At 46.5% G+C, this 20,961-nt stretch overlaps 2 protein-coding genes across 3 annotated transcripts in view; one reads left to right on the plus strand and one right to left on the minus strand.

Annotated features, from left to right (window-relative positions):
• Positions 1-16,522, plus strand: part of zic1 (zic family member 1 (odd-paired homolog, Drosophila)) — a 39,992-nt gene extending 23,470 nt beyond the window's left edge. Inside the window, exons 4-7 of the mRNA XM_076047596.1 lie at positions 12,697-12,788; positions 12,931-14,252; positions 14,635-14,798; positions 15,285-16,522. Of these exons, the coding sequence (XP_075903711.1) occupies positions 13,274-14,252; positions 14,635-14,798; positions 15,285-15,482 (1,341 nt within the window). The 5' untranslated portion in view covers positions 12,697-12,788; positions 12,931-13,273 and the 3' untranslated portion in view covers positions 15,483-16,522. The remainder of the gene's footprint in view (positions 1-12,696; positions 12,789-12,930; positions 14,253-14,634; positions 14,799-15,284) is intronic.
• Positions 5,432-10,222, minus strand: zic4 (zic family member 4). Of its 2 annotated transcripts, XM_076047595.1 has the most exons (3): positions 8,904-10,221; positions 8,121-8,792; positions 5,432-5,909 (listed from the first exon to the last, which is right to left on the minus strand). In XM_076047595.1, the coding sequence occupies exons 1-3, from the start codon at positions 9,334-9,336 to the stop codon at positions 5,461-5,463; spliced, it is 1,554 nt and encodes a 517-aa protein (XP_075903710.1). In that variant the 5' UTR covers positions 9,337-10,221; the 3' UTR covers positions 5,432-5,460. The 2 variants fall into 2 exon arrangements, with proteins under 2 accessions (XP_075903710.1, XP_075903708.1); XM_076047593.1 differs by having other exon boundaries at positions 8,121-10,222.
• Positions 16,523-20,961: the final 4,439 nt, after the last annotated feature.

Consider the following 20,961-nt stretch of genomic DNA (forward strand, 5'->3'; position numbering starts at 1 on the left):
GTCTGACAATAACGCACGTTTTTTTTTTTTTTTTTTTTTTGATGAATCGGCGCTGTATTAGGTTTCAATGTCTGAAATAATGTCCAAATCAGCTCTATTTACGCTGCATGCGCACAAAGGAGACGAACTAGTGCGCCCTCCAATTACTGTTTTACGTCTTATTGTTGGAACAACAAATTCCACCCCACGTCTCCCCTTCACGAGCGCGCAGACAAGAAGCCTGAATAGCAACGTTTAGCTTCGCAGCAACAAGTTCTTTTGCGCGTACGCGGCGACGCGCGTTAATGAAGGAAGTCATCATGGCTGCTGCTGCTATTGCTGCTGCCAACTCTTGAGCTCAGACTGTGGGATGAAAATGAGCGGAGGAGGAGAGCCTCGGATCAAAAGGGGGCAAATGAGCGGCTCTCTGATTCAGTCGCGCAGCTGCATTGAGGAGCAGGGCCAACAGGCGTATCGTCGCGCTGAAAGAGAAACGCTATTCAGAGCGCAGGTGTGAAGTATGTGGCACATTCTGCCATATAATGCGGAGGTTGTTAGAAAATCCGTGTTCGGCTCTATAGGGTACTGAGGGTAGGAAGCTGGTTCACGCTGGAGGGAGCCGATCGTCTGTGAAGGCAGGATAACTTTGTTTCCTGAAGTCTGCTGTTGGCTGTTGTCTGGAAGAATCCAAGGTGGGCTGGACAGTGGGAGGGTCCTGAAGGCCTCGCTGGGACCGGCTCTTGTTTTATTTACTGGAGAGCTCTGACTTGTCTCTCTGGGTTTATTCCCCCTGCAGGGGTGGAACCTTAACCTGCTTTCACTCTGCTTGCACACCTCAATATCTTCACCATCCCCAGACTCTGTTGGCCGTTTCAACGTTTTGTAGCACCCAGGTTTTTTTGGTTTTTTTTTAATGCATGAATTCCTTTTACCTGGGTAATTGGGTGGGACAATATTGCACCTGGTCAGAAGTGATTATACTCTTGCATTTAAATAGGATTGAACATATGGTTCCATGACTTAAAGGCAACAGTGTATGTACATAAAGGTAATAATTGTCCTTCATGATTTAGTTTCTGCACAATTTGCCCTATGACCTCGCCTTTTAAGACCAAAAACATGCAATGTCCCTTTATTCATTCAGAAATAATTACAAAACAAAAAGTAATTCATTTGTTTGTAGTCATTACCCACAACAATAGATAGATAGATAGATAGATAGATAGATAGATAGATAGATGGACTCACAATTATTTTATTTGTCTCCTTCTGGGTAAATTCTGGTGTCCAGCAGCATACAATGTGCCATACACACCCAAGTACTCCTAGTCACCCTACATAATAAAATCCACTATAAATTAGTAAAAATAAAGTCGATAAATAGTAAATGATTAAATAAATTAGTTTAAAAAAATCTGCTATCAATACAGTAAAGTGTACATTAACCAGATCCGTTGAGCAGTCTTTTTATTGCCGGAATGAATGAATGACCTTCTGAACCTCTCAGTTCTGAATTGCAACCACAAGGTGTTGAGCTAAATCTTGTATTTTTTTTTAAATAATGTCTTAAGGCATTGTTCCTATGTGGCTAATTTAATGTAACACCCCTCCCTTTCCTCTCTCTCTTTCTCACCCCCAGCACCCTTCCTTTCTCCCCCTTCAAAGCCGTGTTTCCGGTATGCCAGCGCCATTATAACAACTCTGCCTCTCCTTTCCGGTCGGCTCCTGGTGGCTCCATTGCACCTGTCGCTCCCTCTCTCCCTTCTTTATTTTCCACGCCAATTTCGGCCACTTCAGTCCCTGATAATTATGACCTGGTCGGCGCGAGAGGTGCTGATGGTGTTGTTGGAGCGTGGGGTGGGCGTGGAGGAGGAAGGGTGGGGGGAAAGGGGGAGGGGGTGTCTGGTGAGAGAAGAAGGGAGGAAGGGAGGGAGGTGGGGGTGAGGCTTTTTACTCCTAGACTGCTAATCCCCCTATTAAAAGGGTTTTTGTTCAATAATGCCGGACAGTTTCCGGAAGTAGGATTAACGCCTCCTTTATTTTACAAAGAAATGATATTTCACACTCAAACGAGCCCGAGGATGCAGCTGAGGTGTTTTGCGAGGCAGAATTGACACAGATTCATTTTCTTTCTTTCTTTTTTTTGTGTGTGTGGTTGTGAGGTTCACCCCCCCCCCCCCCATCCTCCTCACCCCCTCCTCCTCTAATCCCCCCATTTGTTTTTACAGCATCAATTCCTCTTTCATCAACTTTCACACGTTTTTTTTTGTCTTCACGTTAACCGCAGTTCTGCAAACGTGGATCCCGGGGCGACTTTTGCATTTGTCTGTCTCACACACACACACACACACACACACACACACACACACACACACACACACACACACACACACACACACACACACACACACACACACCTGTTCTGGTGTCCTGACCCCGCGGGTTCGGTGGCCGTCACTCAGCTGAAGGCGGGACAGGCCCCCGACGAGCGAGCCCGACGGGATCAGTTGTTAAATCTACCGTCCGGCTCGTCTCTGGGAGCGTCTGCTGCTCCGTCACATGGATGCGCTCTGGGAGTCGACTTCAACAAACAGGACAAAACAAAGGAACAACAAAAAAAACCCAACACAAACAACCATCATGTTTTTTTCAGTCTCTGCTGCCAAACAAAAAAAAAAGCCTCTTTGACCCAAATTCTGCTTCCTATTCGCTTTCCCTTCCTTTCCTTCCCTGCTCCCTGCAGGAGAAAGGCCTTCTTATCGTTCTGGTGAACTGACGGTTTAATGTTTGCTGGACGCCGTAAATTATTGGCGCCAAAGGTCACCGTACTTGGGCGCGCAGAGCGCACGCGCGGCGCCCCGCGGCACCGGCGAATGGTTTTGTTTTACCAAATGAACCCGAGGGCCAGTTCCCCCTTTCATCTGGCGCCTGCAGTAAAGCTCAGATTGGAGAAATACGCTCCCAACGCGCCACATATTTACTGATGTTTCAACTTTCTCCCTCCTCCACCCGGATTTGCCTCCCTCCCTCGCTCCTTCCCTCCCTCCCCGCTCCCCTTCTCTTCTCTCCTTTTGAATGTTGCCTATCCTTCACTTTCAGCCCCTGAATGGAAAATGTCTTTACGCGGCCCAGTTAGGTCTTGTCCGTTTTGACGACTGGAACTAAAAGCTTTAGACGGCCCAATAGAGTGGAGCCCAATAGAGAGGAGCCCAACAAATCGGTGACAAAAGGCTTTCCGTGTCATCAACGTCGTTCAGACGACCTAGAAAGAATCCCTCTGATATCAACTTTCACTTCAAAGGCTCCCCCTTTCAATTGAGATCCAACTATCTTGTTTTTCCCCGTCTTTTGTTTAGTATTTTCCCCCCTTATTCTTGAAGCACGAGCCCCGGTGCCAAAAGAGGCATCGTCATCTTTTATCCTCGTCGCTCGCTTCAGTGTTTATTCTTTTCTTTCAGTGGCCCCTCTTGCACAGAACAAACTGTCATGCACTTAACCAAACTTGGGGGAAAGAAGGGGAGAGAACCCTGCAGCAGAGGGCTGCAAGGCCCGCTATTCCCACCTACTTCTGCCTTGGGTTATGCTGGGGTGACAATTTACCCACTCAGCCAAAATATAAAACTGTTTCCGCTGCAAATCCACTCAAAATAACTGCCTGCTTTTACATTTTATGAGACCAACTTTTTTTGACCCTCAAATGCTGGGCCAATTAATTTCTTTTTTAAAAACATGTATGCATATGCTTGGTTATTTAAAAAAATATATTAGGCCAAAAAAAACATTTTAAAAAATAATGTTGTGATTATGGCTCAATGTGGCCACTGTTTGGTCCCCCTTCCATCGCAGGTCTATTATGCGGGACAACTGCGTTTTGGCGGCTTCTCCTTTGATTGTCATAAAGTAGGACCGGAGCAAAAGAATATATTTTTCCCCCCTTTATGCTGCCCTCGCCTGCAATATAAAGGACATAGATTACCGTTTCCTACCCCATGGGAAGCAAATATTACATTCTTTAGAGCCGGCTTTTGAGTCCGCGGACTTGGGCCCCGTATCATTTGAGTTTGACTCGGCTATTGCTATAGAAATCTTAATTCACCATGAGGATTCACCGTCGTGAAAAAATGGCTCTTTGTGCGCCAGACTCTTTGAAGTCTGGCACCAAATATTGTGGGGACCTTCATCAGGCTCTGCCCACGTTCTGCCTTCAAGAGCGCCGCTCATCTGAGAAAGTAAGACCTAAAAAGAGGCAGTGGGGCTCGGATTGAGTCGCTCATTTTCACCAGGAGCACTTCAAAGGTTTCATAAGCACCGACGTATTAATGCTTAAACTTAAAAAAAAAGAAAAAAAAAAGTAATCCACAACGAAAAAAAAAGCTCACAATCAAATCAAAGTCGTACATTTACGTAAACCAGAAAAACGATGACTGAAAAAATAGGATAAAACTGATTATTATAGAAATGTATACAAAACCAAATGGTTGATCGTCTGATGTTATCGTTTTCATCATACAAGATTTATTGAAAATACTGACAAATTACAAGGCAATTCGGTACGCATTTTGAGTGCCGCTTGAGTTGAGATATTTTGAAAAAATAGTGACGACAAAAATACAAAAAAAACTCCACAAAATTGCCACTTTGATAAGACATTCATAAATTCCACGGTCGTATATCAAATACTGTATGCCTGTTTAAACAGCTCGATTGTTCACCCATGTGCACTAATGGGAGAGGAGGACAAATGCTGTTGTAAACCGTAAACAAACCCCCAAAAAATAATTACAAACAACTCGGGAAGAAATTTCAATTTGGACAGATTCTTAAAAAAAAAATTCTAACAACATCAACACATCGAAAACTTACAAAATTTACAAATATACATCGCCGTCCTATTTTTTTTAAGCATACACTTTGGTTCGGTGGTACAAAATCCTCCGAGATCAGGTTGGAAAAATAAATTAAGAAAGAAGAAAAAAAGGAGGAGGAGGGAGAATACATCCGAAATCGTAAAAATGTACAAAATAACTTTACACCAACATGCCTAGAGCCTACTATAATGTAACGCACCGTCTCACGGATTTACACGACTCTCTCTCCCCCAGCAGTGTTGGGGTTCGGCAGCAGGGCAGCGAGCCAAACGCTCTGAATCGCTGAGGTTTGAAAATATATTCTTTTAATGTGCCTGGAAATTAGCACGTCTTTAAAGTTCGCCACATTGTAAAATACGTCTCTTGGCTCGGGGGTGTCTGTTTGGTGGCTCGTCCGAAGAAGTGTGTGTGTGTGTGTGTGTGTGTGTGTGTGTGTGTGTGTTTTGGGGGGGAGGGACGGGGGGAAGGGGGGGTGACCAGTGGGGCCTTCGCTGGTGTTTTTACGCAGCCAACTGCGTAAAAATAGCTGCGCTTTTTTTATTTTCAAAATCGCCTTCTGCATTCACGTCCTGGTTATTTATGAGTTTGTTTTTTTTTTCCGGGGCGTGTGTCGCTAAAAGGAGTCCCTCGGTTCTTGGTTCCTGTACAGCGGCTCTTCCGAAGAGTCCGGCGTGGAGGAGCCGCTGGGCGGTGTGTGGGGCCCGCTGGCACCTGAGCTGTGACACACGTACCACTCGCTTAAATTGGCCGGCTGAGACTGAGCCGCTCCCCCTACTGCCGAATCCGAGGCCCCGCCGCCGCCGGGCTCCCGGCCCAGGTCCGACGAGGGCGACACCAGCGACGGCGTGGACGACTCGTAGCCCGAGCTGGGCGGCGGGGACTTGCAGTGCACCTTCATGTGCTTGCGCAGCGAGCTCGGGTGCGTGTAGGACTTGTCGCAGCCGCGCACTTTGCAGTTGTACGGCTTGTCGCTGGTGTGCACGTGCGAGTGCTTCTTCCGGTCGCTGCTGTTGGCGAAGCGTCGGTCGCAGCCGTCGAACTCGCACTTGAAGGGCTTCTCACCTGTTTAGACGGGGGAGGTCACACACGGGTCAATAAAAAAGACGTATATTTTTGGTTTTATGATGACGTATATTTTTATTTCATTCACATCATATTTCACTTTACGAGACCTCAACAGTGTGGGTAACCCCACTTTATGGGCAGACAGCTTAGACGCTTTGAATAAACCGTGCCACAAGTATTCAAAGTGCAGTGAACAACATAAATAGAGCAGCTATTATTAAATCGCAGTTGTAATATTTAAAAAAAAATGTATATGAAAAATAGATTTTTCCAAGTGTAGTATTATTTGAAAATGAAACCTTTGCCCTTATAATAAACTCAAACCCTTCAGTTTTTTTTTTTTTTTTTGTTATTTTAACTTCCCCCCACTCCTCCCCTCATATACACAGATTTCCACCCTGGTTGAAAAGTTTTCCTGTTTGGACAGACATGAAACTCCCAAACCGTCCTTAGATCCATACCTTGCTCTGCACACACAGCCAGGCATATATGTCAAAACGGACAAGTCATAAAGCACTTGGCATGTGGCAGCTCTTGGAACAACTGCAAAGCCATGATAAATAAATTAAAGGCGGACAGGCTTCATCCTCTGTGCGTTAACGGCACCCCTCACCCCTCAAACTCCTGCAAAGGGATCTTCACTGCGCCTAATTTTGCGCCCTAATGACAGGTATTCCTACCTGATTATGACGAGACCAGAAGGGGGGGAAAAAAGACAATCTGAATAAATTACACCGAAATCATCCACTGCTGATTTTTACTCCTCCGATTAAAGCTTTTGAGAATATGTAATTGCCTCGGTCTAATTACACTTGAGGGTTGAATATCAATTTGACCTTCAGCTGTTGGGTTGAGAGAGCCAATCAAGGATATTAGTGTAGTACAAGAAAGCGTCGAGGAACAGGCCCCAGGGGTAGCCCCAGTCATAACCACACTTTCGGGATAGGTTTTAAACATGATACCAAAGACCAGGCCCCTCGGGAGTCAACACACAGAAATAATTTAACAGATTTGTACTTAGGTAATGTGAGCAAATTATATGAATAATACATAGGGCGCAGAAATGGAGCGGAGGGGAAGGAGGGTCCTGGGTGTCGTGGAGCCACCAAGGAGGGGAAGCAAAAAAAAGAAAGAAAGAGGGGAACGCAATCATTGTATTCATTTACAAGTCTGACTCGACATTTTAAGGCCCCCCTTCTTCCCCCTGCAGCCCTGCAGAACGTCACTGGGCCACAGAGGCTAGCAGCCATTTTGAACCAGTGCCTTTTTTTTCTCCTCTCCTAAAGGTTAAACTCCAATGTGCAGCCGTCACCCACGCCAACCTGTTGTTGAATGATTTTTAGCCACGGCTGCACTCGTCAACTTGTTGCTTTGGCTGCAGGCTACGAGGTGCAACATCATTCATCCCATTATTTAACCCTGAATGTAAGTCAGATAAATGATAATAAATAACATTGCAGTTAATTAGCCCGCTCTGTTTATTATTGCCGAAATGACTTGTTTTGAACAATATAATTATGATCATTATTAGCTGCGATAAAGCGGGGATAAAAGTAGGGCAACCCCACAGGGGGTCCCCTCAAAGCAGAGACAGCAAAAAATAAAAAATAATAGCATCATCAGCCTGTCATCATATCAGTTACAGAGGAGGTGAAGATGCACCATTTCCAACTTTGGCAGCCAGTCATGTCTGGCATGCATTAAAGCACATGGACAGGACGTGACATGGGCCCCCGAGTCTTTGTGCGTGTATTGTAAACAAGAGGTCGAACCGTCAGACGCCTGAGTGAGCTGTTCCATATTCCCGATCAGCTCAGCCTTTGTGAAGCCATAGGGGCGGGAAAAAAAAAGAAGCAAAACTTGCAGTGCAGCTCACAACAAACAGGTGGCCCAGTGGCTGCGGGTCTAACAGCGGCGCGGGCTGATGAATTGACACGACTCGTCAGAGTGGATTCAATCTAACGCGTAAAATCAAAGCAGAACGATTTAGGCAGGTTGAAAATAATAATAATAAAAAAAAATTATATATATATATATATATATATATATATATATATATATACATTTTTACGTCAGATTATAAATTGTTGCATACATCGTGTTTTTTTTTTATTATTAAAACTGTGAATGTGCAACTTTTCCAGCTTTAAAAAAATATTCCTTTACTTTTTTTTTATTATTATTTTTTAAGAAAATATAATTACTGACCTGTGTGCGTTCTCTTGTGAATCTTGAGGTTCTCGGAGCGGGCGAACACTTTCCCGCAGCCGGGGAACGGGCACGGGAACGGCTTCTCCCCCGTGTGCACTCGGATGTGATTGACGAGTTTGTACTTGGCTTTAAACGGCTTCCCCTCGCGCGGACACTCTTCCCAAAAGCATATGTGGTTCGCCTGCTCGGGTCCTCCGACGTGCTCCACCGTCACGTGCGTCACCAGCTCGTGCATGGTGCTGTAAGTTTTGGAGCAAAGTTTCTTGGGCGGCAGCAGCTCCGGCTCCAGCCACTTGCAGATGAGCTCCTGCTTGATCGGCTGCCTCATGTAGCGGAAAAACGCGCCGGCTCCGTGGTGGTGCTGGTGCTGCTGGTGGTGGTGGTGAGCAGCGGCGGCGGCGGCGGCAGCAGCGCTGAGATTCATGTTCAGATTCAGACTACCGTAGCCGTGCAGCGGCGACGAGGAGAAGGGATCAGCCCTGGAGCTTGCCACTTGACTCAAATGATCGGGTCGAACGTACATTTCTCCGGGCAGTCCTAACCTTATTTGACCGTTCAGCGCCTGGCCACCCGGGGATCCGCTGGGAGGCTGGTCGTGGTGCAGTCCGGAGAAGAGGCTATGGCTCCCAGCGTCGGGGTGATGATGACCATAGTGTCCGGGGTAGCTACCTGTTGTCGAGACAAACATTCCGTGGTGAGAGGCTGTACCAGCAGCGGTCTGCTCAGTCAGCACCGGCATGGTTTGAGCTGTCAGATCTCTCCGGATGAGGAAGTCCCTACCTGCGGATAAAGCCTGGGCCGTGTGGGACATGGAATAGGGCACCGACGTCGCCTGAACCGGGCCAAAAGCTCCCGTTTGACTGGAGACCACTTCACTGTGGCCTGCCATATGATGATTGTGGTGGTGGTGGTGGTGATGGTGGTGGGGATAATGATGGGCTGGGCTGATTTTGAGGGCCGCGGAGTGCCCCATGTGTTCTGGCCCGAATGGACTCGGCCCCAGGCGGGGTTCCGCAGTAATCTCCCCAGGGTGCGAGTGAGCCATTGAGTGTGGATGGCTGCTGAACCCCGGGAAGCCTGTCACGCTCTGAGGGGTATGGTGGTGATGATGGTGATGGTGGTGAGCCCCTGCCAAGTCAACTAATCTCAGCGCCGTGTTCCGTTTGGAAAACGCAGGGTCCATCACGGGGCTTCCCAATGCATCCACGCTCATTACTTCCTAATTTTAGAGTAACTTGACAGCAGGCAAAATAATAATGATGATTGCAAATATATTTTAATCGCGAGTGAAAAAAATAATAATAAAAAAAAAAAAAACAGAAGTTTTAGAAAGTTGAGTCTATCTGCAGTCTACATGAAATCCCATTCGCTTGAGAGGCAGCAGCAGGACGCTTTGGTACTGAATAGAGATTCATGGTAGGCGCTGCAGCCCGTGGAGCTAAACAATCAGCCCGCGCTCTAATTGGTCAGAGCCCGGTGATTGACGTCACCGGTGACAGCTTCCAACGTGAAGAAAAATGTCTTAGTGACAGCGAGCTGCGCACCGCGCATGCGCACTGCCCTCGGGCAACGGCCGGAGCGAAATAGTTGTTATGCAAAAGGTTACGGCGCAGTAAAAAAAAAAAAAAAAATCCCTTAAAAGAAAAAAAAAAAAAGTTTATCCAGATAAAATGTAGCCGTCCCGTCTTTTGTGTTCGCGGACAAAGGCTATGAAACGGCAATTTTTACCCTCCACGCCTCTTCCACTTCCACTCTGATCACGCCATTAGAAAACAGAGCGTCTCGCCGGAGCGTCTAACGTTGGCACTTTGCAAAAAGAAAAAAGTTGCAGGTATCATAAATAATGCAGTGATATCTATGTTTTGCGCCCGGAACGCGTGAAATCCAACTTTTTTACGCAACGCGCCAACGCTCGGTCGAGAGGAAACTTGTCAGATGCGACGGAGGAGAAGTCTGCGTAGGGGGAGAGGAGTTGAAAGTCGGCTCGGAGTACCCACCACGCTCTCACAAATACCCGCATTTACGCATCCCCGTCGGCTGCCGCTCGCTCTAGATCCTCGGTGTGTGCAAGAAGGGCGAAGCGCTGCTACGTCCCCGAGGAGGAAGGTGGTGGTGGGTAGGGGGGACGGGGGGGGAGAAAGAAATGTGCCGGACGGAACCTGTTGTCGTTACGATCCGGGGTAATTTTGTTTTTAGATCCAAGACGGGAGCAGACGAGGGTCACGGGAGGTGGTGCCGTTCCGCAGACTTAAAGTAAAACGTGCGCGGCGTTGTGAGTATTGGTTGCTGCAGTTGTCGTGCCCGTGGCTGCTGCGCACATTTTTGGTTTGGAAGCCTCAGAGGTGGATGTTGAAATGGCACGGCGAGAATTCTTCAAATTCTTTTAATCGCTGTTACACAAAACTCCCCTCCCCCCCCCCCCCCTATTGATTTTCTTTAATATTTTTGCTGTTGTTAAATTGTTCGAAAAAGTTATAATATTCGCAGAAGTGCTGTAAACGCAGTCAGCCACGTGTTACATTTTTATTTGTCAATGTACAAGAGAGAAAAAAAACATGTAATCGATTTGCCTAAATGTACTAATTATCAGTTTAGAGTTGTTTAGCTTTTGCAACATGTCGTGATTTTCCCATATGGCGTCGTGAGGCGTCGTTTGCTTGTTGTGAATTGCGTTTTCTGATTATGGCTGTGTGTAAAAAGTTGTTTGCATACTTCTATAATCTTGAAAGGTAATTTTTTTAATTGCTTTTACGCCGAGGCTGTCTGCGTCTACACTTAAATTTGCATCATGGAAATTAAACGTCTCAAAATAATACGTTTTTTTAAATGACAGTTTGCCTTTGATAAAGTAAATTTATAATATAAAAAACATATATATAACGACAGTCCATCGCACTTGCCTGATAGTTTATAGGGAGAAATAATAATGGAAACGAATCCATCTCAGGTGCCCCGAAATTGACTTTGCCAGAATTACTACTGACAGTGTCACATTTAACGCGCCTGAAATCGAATCGATATTGTGGGACTTGACGATTCCAAGCCCATGGTTATTAAATGGCCTCGGCGCGTGTGGTTCGCGGGGGCTCACAGCTGTAGCCTTCAGAGGCACCTCGGCACCAAGCGTAATGCAAAACTCTCAAGTGCTATTTCTGGTCCAAGTTGTGCAGGCAGTTACTCTTGGAGACAAGTAAGCGAGGGAGTTGTATCCCTCTCTGGGAAAAAAAAAAAAGCTGAATATTGCAAAGTGGTCTCATAAAAACGCAGCGTTTCGTGCTTTGGCTTTACGCTGCTGCACTGTAAATCCACAGTAGCTTCTGCTCGCCAATTCTTCTTGTATGTGTGTGTGACTCCAGCACATTAAGACCGTGACATTAAATGGCTAATGGCCCTTTAATAAAAACACCCCCCCCAAAAAACGCATCTCAAACATGTAAAAGTCAAATTAAAGGTTGCCTCAAGTATGTAAAAGCAAAAATAGGTTAAACACAATGTACTTCCAACATCTCCCGGTGGCCCTCAATTTCAGACTAAATGACCTGCATACCTCTCAATCTGTGCTCAGCCTTACCGTATTCCACCTGTTGAAATATCCCTCCAAGTTTTGCACAGCAGAGGAGAGAGGAGGAAAAAAAATCAACTCAAGTTGAGGCTCTGAAATCAAGCTTTGCCTCCTTTCCCCGTGGAGAACGACGTGCACGCGCTGCTCCAGCATAGGCAAGAAGACATTTTAATGGCTCGCATGGCACGGGGCTCCGTGCATGCTGCTTTGAACTCCAGCAGCCGGAGGTTCCTGCAGAGAGCTGCAGAAATCCCACTTGATAAGTTTTGGCGACCCACAACGTGTTGTTGTGCGTATAGGAGTTGTCATGCATCACTGGGGCTGCAGGGGGAAAAAAAAATAAGAGACATGTATGCATTCATGCACAGCCACAACCCCTGATGGATGCACATGTGAAAGTCCAGCTGAATAGTGTCCTGCCTGTCCACGCTCACCTTTGTGACAACGGCCTGCTGCTGCTGCTGCTGCCGCCGCTGCTGATAAAGAAATGCAAAGCACATATGTTCCTCTGCTATGACTCATATGTGCTAAAGATGCTGTGCTGTGCACCATATTCACCCAATAGAGCCTGCTGAGGATTCCCTTTATGTTTAACTTAAATAAAAACAATAAGTTGATGATAACCGGCCTTTGAGCTGACACCAGACTTCACATCAGACCTCAGGGGATCCCAGGGGGGGCGGGGGGGTTCTTGGAAATAGAGACATTGACACTGTCTCCACATACCCCACTTTTGTTTTTTTGTTTTGAACACAATAGTGTTTACACACAAGTGTTTACACCGTAAGACTTGGTGTCAACATGTGTCCATAGCCTCTTTTTGTTTTGCTCTTTTCATTGTGGAGACTGATGGACATTTCTGACTTTTGTGCGTCTGCATACTATATTTATCTTTTTTTTTCAGACTGTGTGTGTCTTGCTGCAAAAACACTTGATCTTTGTGTGTGCCATCTCCCTGCTTTGTGCACCTCAACTCCCCCCCCCCCCCCTCCCTGTTATTCCCCATTGTAGCCAAATTCCCAGTCAGCAATCTCACAATATCGGGAGTGATGATGCAAAGGATCCAATGGAAGTGCGGGCCCTGCACCGTGGATTGTTATTTGGTGAGTGGATGTTATTGGGGGGGTTGGTGGGGAAGAGGCCCGGGCCAATGGGATCCCGGCAACCGGGGCCACATGACCGGCCCCCTCCTCCACCATTCATCAGGGCTGGACTGTGTTGTCTTTTCAATTCATTTATCTGCAGGAATGATTGCGACTATCAGTCTAGAGCTCACCGCCTGACTGAGGAGGTGAAAGTTGCGCCACAGGAAGATAAACCGCAAAAGACAATATTGCTTGTATACATGTTGGTGCCGCGCGCTCGTCGGATGCGCAGTGTTGGGGGATTCCACGCGTCGTAGAAAGTAAACGGAAATTCAGCGGATTTCTCTTTTCTTTTTTCTCTTTTCCCTCGGTGGGGGAGAGAGTTCGTACAGTCGCGAGAGACAGGGGAGAGAGGGGGGGAGGAAGGAAACGAAAGGAAGCATATCTGCGCGCGAGTTGCCCATTTCTCGTCTCAGTCGCGCCTCGGCGAGTCCAGACTGAAGATGCTCCTGGACGCAGGACCGCAGTATCCCACCATAGGAGTCACCACGTTCGGCTCCTCGCGGCACCACGCAACAGGCGAGGTGAGCGAGCGGGAGGTGGCGCTGGGCATCAACCCGTTCGCGGACGGCATGGGCGCCTTCAAGATCAACCACAGCTCGCACGACCTCTCCTCCGGCCAGACGGCGTTCTCCTCGCAGGCGCCCGGCTACGCGGCGGCCGCGGCGCTGGGACACCACCACCACCACCACCCGGGCCACGTCGGCTCCTACTCCACGGCGGCGGCGTTCAACTCCACCAGGGACTTTCTCTTCCGGAACCGGGGCTTCGGGGACGCGGCGGGCGCGGCGCAGCACAGCTTGTTCGCGTCGGGGAGTTTCGCGGCGCCGCACGGACCCTCGGACGCGGCGGGGCACCTGCTCTTCCCGGGGCTGCACGAGCAGGCGGCGGGCCACGCGTCCTCCAACGTGGTCAACGGCCAGATGCGGCTGGGCTTCTCCGCCGGGGACGTGTACGGCCGCGCCGAGCAGTACGGCCACGTTACCAGCCCACGCTCCGACCACTACGCCTCCACGCAGCTGCACGGCTACGGCCCCATGAACATGAACATGGCCGCGCACCACGGCGCGGGGGCCTTCTTCCGCTACATGCGGCAGCCCATCAAGCAGGAGCTCATCTGCAAGTGGATCGAGCCGGAGCAGCTGAGCAACCCCAAGAAGTCGTGCAACAAAACTTTCAGCACCATGCACGAGCTGGTCACCCACCTGACGGTGGAGCACGTGGGGGGGCCCGAGCAGACCAACCACATCTGCGTCTGGGAGGACTGCTCGCGCGAGGGGAAGCCCTTCAAAGCCAAATACAAACTTGTGAATCACATCCGAGTGCACACGGGCGAGAAGCCCTTCCCGTGCCCGTTCCCCGGCTGCGGCAAAGTGTTTGCGCGGTCGGAAAATCTGAAAATCCACAAGAGGACCCACACCGGTAAGAACCGCGTTGATTTTCGAATTTCATCCGCTGCTTAGTCATATTTTTTGTGCATGCGATCCTTTGTTAAAACTGCGCTGTTCAGGGAATAGATTTATATGCATGTGTGCATATTGATATATCAGGTAATTCTAGATTGAATATGACGTTACAAATAATTTAGTCTATTTGCATGAATTAATTCAGTGAATTAAATCTAATTAATTTCCACGCCTTTGTATTATTTTGTGTGACATTTTAAATTGTGTGCTATTGACGCGATAACCCTCCCCGTCCCTCCGAAAAGTGAAAAGTTGAAAAAAAAAAAAATCAATAAATAATAACAATCATAAAAACTGCCGCATTTAAAAACACGGAACTGTGTGTTGTCTTGTTTTAGGTGAGAAGCCTTTCAAATGTGAGTTTGAAGGCTGCGACAGGCGGTTTGCAAACAGCAGCGACCGCAAGAAACACATGCACGTCCACACGTCAGACAAACCCTATCTGTGCAAAATGTGCGACAAGTCGTACACACACCCCAGCTCCCTCCGAAAACACATGAAGGTAAGGCCACGTTCACTTCATCCTCATCGTAAAAAAATATTATTGTAAATTGTATTGTATTGTATTGTATTGTATTTTTTTTTGTCTGTGCGAGATAGAGTAAAAATAAAATATAAACTACATTTATTTTGCGCAATAGCCTATTGTGAGACGAGAGCTTTTGTTCTGAAAAATGGAGCAGCAGAAAGTTAATTTGCTTTGACACTTTCTTTATTTCCTGCCTTTCAACCGGCAAATGAGATTAAGATCTTAATGAGAATTATCGTGTTTTCAGTGCGTGCCTCGCTAGAGAATTTTTGCGGATCTTTCAAACAGTCAAATTAGCAGTTTTATTTATTTGGACCGGTTTTAATGTGACGCCTACGTTACGAAAACAAACCCACAAATAACAACAATACACGGGAGTGAAAAAAACAAACATTTGCCCTGCCTTTATACCTTTATTTTCTTTTTTCCTCCCCCACTTTTTTGCTCTTTATACTGAAGGTCCACGAATCCACCAATCCGGGGTCGCAGCCATCTCCAGCGGCCAGTTCAGGGTACGAGTCGTCCACGCCTCCCACCATCGTGTCGCCGTCCACAGAGAACCAGAGCAGCAGCTCCATATCACCAGCAGCCACAGCAGTGCACCATACAAGCAGCCACAGCACGCTGTCGTCAAATTTCAATGAATGGTACGTGTGAAAAAGAAAAACAACAACAACGACAAATCGAGAAGAACACACGAAAAAAATTGCGAGAAAAAAAGACTGCAGTATTTTAAAGGAGAATTAAAAAAAAAAAAGACTTCTTGGAATCACAAAAAAAGACTTTATTAACGTGGACTGAAAAATCACGGGAGGCCCAAACGATCAATTTTTAAAGGCTGTCAATGAAAGAGAATGCATGGACAAGGAGAAAAGAGAGGATCGAGGACAGCCACCGAGTTTAGACTTTACCCCTCCTCCTCCTGCCACGGTTATTTCTTTGAACCTTTATTTTTACTGAGAGACTTTTTTTCCTCGACAAAGATCTCAAACCGAAAAAAAAAGCATGCTTTCTTCCCAGCCCGATTTTTTTCCTCCTCCTTTTTTGTACATACGGATTTCACCGAGTTCGGGATAAGGTGGGGGGGAAGAGGGGAAAAAAAAATGTACAATTTTATTTTGTAAATAATTCTATCACAGTCTAAGGGAATTTGTGAAAAATGTGCTCCCTAGATATATTGAAAAATGAGATGGTTTTACGAATATCTCCGTTGATGGATAGACTTCACTGAAAAAGAATGTTATAGTTGTGAACCAAATGTGAATTATTCAGTATTACTCCAAGTCTACACGTCGACCTAACCGACTCTTAGTATTAATGTGCTTTTGTAGCCTATTCAGTGCAAACATTTTCGTCCGAGGTCCAGTTTCAGTAGCACAGTATCATTGTTGTTATTTAATGTCATGTCGATAAAAATCGTGTAGTGAAAGCCTGAAACTCCGTGTCGATCTGTTTATGTACGTGATAAATATAAAAAAAAAATCTCTTGTCAATTGCTTTGTCTAAAAAGGAAGTATTATTACATGTAAAGTAGCTCAATTTTCCATATTTATCCGCATGTAAAAGGACCGGTAACATGTTAGAAAATGAACGGTATTTATGGAGAAATGCGCTCGTATGTAAAATTTAGTTTACAACAAAAATGTTTGGATACATTTCGTACTATATTAAAGGATTAAAAAAATACAATAATGTAATGCGTTGGAGGTTCTTGGCTTTATTTGGTGTTTCGAGGTTAATTTTAACACCTTCGCGATGTGAATATTATATATTTTTTTGGTCTTAGAAAAGAAAAAGCATAAGAATTGGACGCCTAATTTAATTAGATTTTTCGAGCACAGGCACAAGTTTGCGTTTAAAAAAATAATTTGTGAAAGTGTGTGTGTGTGTGTGTGTGTGTGTGTGTGTGTGTGTGTGTGTGCGCGTGTGTGCGTGCGTGTGCGTGCGTGTGTGTGTCGAACGGTTCCGCCCTCCCAACTTCCCTGACAGTCCATAATACGTCGAGCTGCTCACTGCAGCCCCTGCGCATCTTCTGTTTATCCAAAATTAACGCCCGCCACTTTGCCCCGCAGTAATGTGCAAATTAAATCGATTCATCACGGCGGTTGTTCCTCGGTGTAAACCCGGAATAAGTTCGTGTTACTTAATTGTACGGGAATCTAATTTTCCAATCTAATTTATTTTTCCTCGCCTCGCGTTCTGTCGGTCTGGATTTGGATGTTGCTTGTGTGTGTGTCTCTCTGTGTGTGTGTGTGTGTGGAGGGGGGGTTTGAAGAAGTCAATGTGGCCCCTTCATTGTTCCTGGCTGCAGCTTGCTTGACCGCCCCATTAGGCAGAGATCACATCAGCAGCCGCCAGTGATCATGGTTAACACTGCCAGCGAGACTCGATCTGTCAGTCTCTCTCTCTTTCTCTCTCTCTCTCTCTCTCTCTCTCTCTGCAGCAGAAGCAGATGAAAAAAAAACAACGCAAGGACAATTTTGAAGGGGCTCGAAAACAATCCTGCAGCAATGCATGGAAGTGTGCGCGTGCTTGCGCGTGCTCGCCTCGTTTCTATATCAGCCCCATAGATATATAAATGTATAGGCTATGTTATTATACAACAACAACAGCCCAGGACTCTGCTGCTTCTTTTGGACTGTTCGTCCAAATGTATTGAAATGTATTCATATTTTCCTTTTCACGGGCTATTAGATTTGCAGATAAATGAAGGATGGTAATAAAATGACTTTTTTCGACTCTATTTAACACTATCTATCTAGGTTGCAGCGCTGGCGCTTCGGTTGCTGCGGAGGAGAGGAGAGGAGAGGAGAGGAGAGGAGAAATACGCACTTTGCGCGCCGCGTGAACTCGATCGAGGGAACCGTTCTTGCAGCTTTTGATAGGAAAAAGTGCACACGTGAAGTCCTGAGTGCGCGCCGTGTGTGTGCGAGAGAGAGAGAGTGTGTGTGTGTGTGTGTGTGAGAGAGAGAAGCGTGTAAACAGCAGATGTGTTAAAAAAAAACAAAAAACAACAAAAAAACAAAAACAAAACATAAACGTTAAACTGTTGGGTTGGGTTTGCACGGCGCCCCACACGTGCGCCATATTTGAAAAAGACGCACGCGGGAACGGTTTAATCATCACGTGAACTTGACGCGTGGACGTTTTAAAGTGCAGAAGGAGGGCGGTCTCGTAACGGTTAAATGGAAGAGCGCGTAGCTGGCTTGGCCTGGGTCGAGGGGGCTTGTCGTTTACTCGGTGGTGGCACAGGCTGCCCCGTTCAAACTCACAGGCCGCACATGGATTTTTTATCTCTTTCTTTCTTTTTAATGCAAGAGGCACAAGACGGCCTCTTTTTTTTTCTTTTTTTTTTTTTATCACCAGAGGAAGCAGCCAGACTCCACGTCTTCCAACCCGGGGCCCTGGAACCCGGCGATGTTTAATTTCCACTTTATGCCTCCTCTGCCGTGTTACTTCCCAACACGCACGCTGAAAATAAGATGCTCGTCCAAAGAAGTGGAAGGGGGGGGGGGGGGTGCTGGGGGGATCTCGGTGTCGTTGCAGCGGAGTCTGACTCCGGATCAAATGGGGAAAACATCCACTTTAAATGTATTTACGCGCCAGTCTGCGAGATGACAAACAGGCCCCCGTGCGTGCGAAGGGGGGCCAGAGCGCAGGCGCCGATTGGCTGCCATGAATATTTATCAGAGGCACTTGTGGCCAGTAAAGCGAGCCTGACGTTTGTGTTACCAAGGTAGACTGTGTGTGTGTGTGTGTGTGTGTGTGTGTGTGTGTGTGTGTGTGTGTGTGTGTGTGTGTGTGTGTGTGTGTGTGTGTTGCAGCAGCAGCGTAGTTGCGCACCGGGTAACACGCAGAATGGCGGCTTTAGCTTTTCACTCTTGTGTTTTTGTGCGTGCGTGCGTGTGTGTGTGTGTGTGTGTGTGTGTTTTAAAAGCACTTAAAGCTCTTTAAAAAAAAAAAAAAAGAAACCCCTCCTTGCTACAAACGGACTCGTGCGGAAGTTGTTTTAAAGCCCAAAAATGTCGTTTCCCTCCGCCACGTCCACGTGCAGCATTCTGGAGTCGTTTCTGCAGAAACGTCGCTGCTTTTACTGCAGTGATTGTTCTTTAATAGGGGATACATAACGCATGCGACGCGCGGTAGGACCAGCGCGTGCAATCCGTGCCGTCACTCGCGGAGCACCGAATCTTAAACATTTGCGTTAGTTTTAACAGTTTCACTTATAAATAAACATGTACACTTTAAGACGGAGTCGATTATTTTTAGTAGCTCCAGACTTTAAAAAACAAAACAAAGCAAAAAAAAAAAAAAAAAACTCGTGTATACCCGTCATTTTTTTTTTCTCAAAAAAGAACAGTGTGCACAGTCTAGTGCCTTCGTGTGCACATGCAGTGCTGGAGAAAAGGTCAAATCCGAGTCAAGGCCACTTTCTTTAAATGGCGTCTTGAACGCCACCGGCTCGTGTGCTTGTAGCCGCAGAGCGATGGCGTTGCACGCGCAGACTGCGGCTTAATGGAGCCATCCATCCCGCAGTCTAGTTTGCATATAGTGCACGCATTGATTCCCCCCCCCGCCCCCCACCCCCCTGCAGAAAATTATTCATAATCTCCAGTTAATTGTGACGCGTTGCAAACGCGATTCTTTATTCGTTTCGTTAATGCATGGAAAGATGTGATGTAATTATTTGTCAAATGAATCGAGCGTAAATATTATTTTAGCCACGTAACTTAATTAAGACCGGTGCCAAAAAAGCATACCTTCCAATTTAAAACGCGCAATAGTAACAAACTGTCAGGATTATATTCCATCGTGCAGGTGTGATATGCAACCGTGACCTGTTTGATTTAGCGACTTCATCAGTCTGTGCTAATAAATTGGCCAAAACTATCGGAGGAGTTTGGGGAGAAAAAAATAAAAAATGATAACCATTCGGTATTTTTTTTTTATTTTTTTTATTATTTTTTTTTTTATCTTTTTATATTCCGTCATTTTGAAGTGTGAGCAATCCTCGCCTGTTCTGACCGTCCACTCTGCGGCTCTTGCGGCTATTTTTACTCCAGCACACCGCTGATTGGGACATTTATCTGCGCGCTCCGTATCGCCGGTGGCTTCGTTATGGTGAAACATTAAGGCTCGCGGTGACCCCCGGCCTCATCACTTGTGTGTGTGTGTGTGTGTGTGTGTGTGTGTGTGTGTGTGTGTGTGTGTGTGTGTGTGTGTGTGTGTGTACACGCGCGCCCGGACCGTGCAGCAGGAGATTTGTGGAGGCGCTGACACGGTGTTGTCGCGACCCCCAGCTCGTCTTGACGCGCTGCTAAATGAGGCCACTCCAATTAGCGCCTATACGGCGACAGGGGGCGAGACCGCAGCGCGCGTGCACGAGGGCAGACACCACCCGTGATGAAAATGGGTGGAGACGATCTGTGGTGACGTCGTACGATTCACACCTGCGCTTCCTCACGCAGCGCCGGAAATTGCTCCCCACATTGTCCAGCATCCGGTTGTAAATGTATTTAAGACACGCCCACCCCAACCTGAACATATAGTTATACATATAACTATACATACGATATATATATATATATATATATTTTTTTTTTGTAGTTTTTATTTTCTTTTATTGCATTATAAAATTGCTCTTAGGGTGACAGCTAAAGACTCTAAATCAGGGCTGGGCAAACGTTTTGACTCGTGGGAACACAATGGGTCCTAAAAATTTGACAGAGGGGCCGGAGCAGGAGCAGATTTCAATGTCAATTGATTTGGCCAGGACTCCCTTGGAAAAGAGGTTTTCAATCTCAGTGGAACTGTCTTGGTAAAATTGAAAATGAACAAAAGCGTTGCAACAAAATCCCCGTCTTTGAAGCCCCACAGTGTTTAGCTCTTTATTGAAATGACTCTTACAGCAGTGAAAAAGTGGATGAAATACAGCAAATTTATGACTTACTGACTATTAATATAATTTCTTCAAGTTCGGCCAGCCGGATTAAAAAGCTTGTATATGGCCCCTGGGCTGTAGTTTGCCCTTGCCTGCATGCTCTAAACCCAAAAAGGCAATCACGCACAACGTTTTACTTTTTTTATTCTTAATATTTTTTATGCTTTCCGGCAACACACATGCACGCACGCACAT

This window comes from Nelusetta ayraudi, unplaced genomic scaffold (assembly GCF_046127955.1).
Source record: "Nelusetta ayraudi isolate G7.1 ecotype Tasmania unplaced genomic scaffold, CSIRO-AGI_Nayr_v1 ptg000094l, whole genome shotgun sequence".
Taxonomy (NCBI): Eukaryota; Metazoa; Chordata; class Actinopteri; order Tetraodontiformes; family Monacanthidae; genus Nelusetta; species Nelusetta ayraudi.

Coding starts and splice junctions, on each gene's coding strand:
- zic4 (XM_076047593.1), bottom strand. CDS start 9,336: ATGAGCGTGGATGCATTGGGAAGCCCCGTGATGGACCCTGCGTTTTCC. Junction 5,910..8,120: donor TCACAAGAGAACGCACACAG/GTCAGTAATTAT, acceptor CCGTCTAAACAG/GTGAGAAGCCCTTCAAGTGC.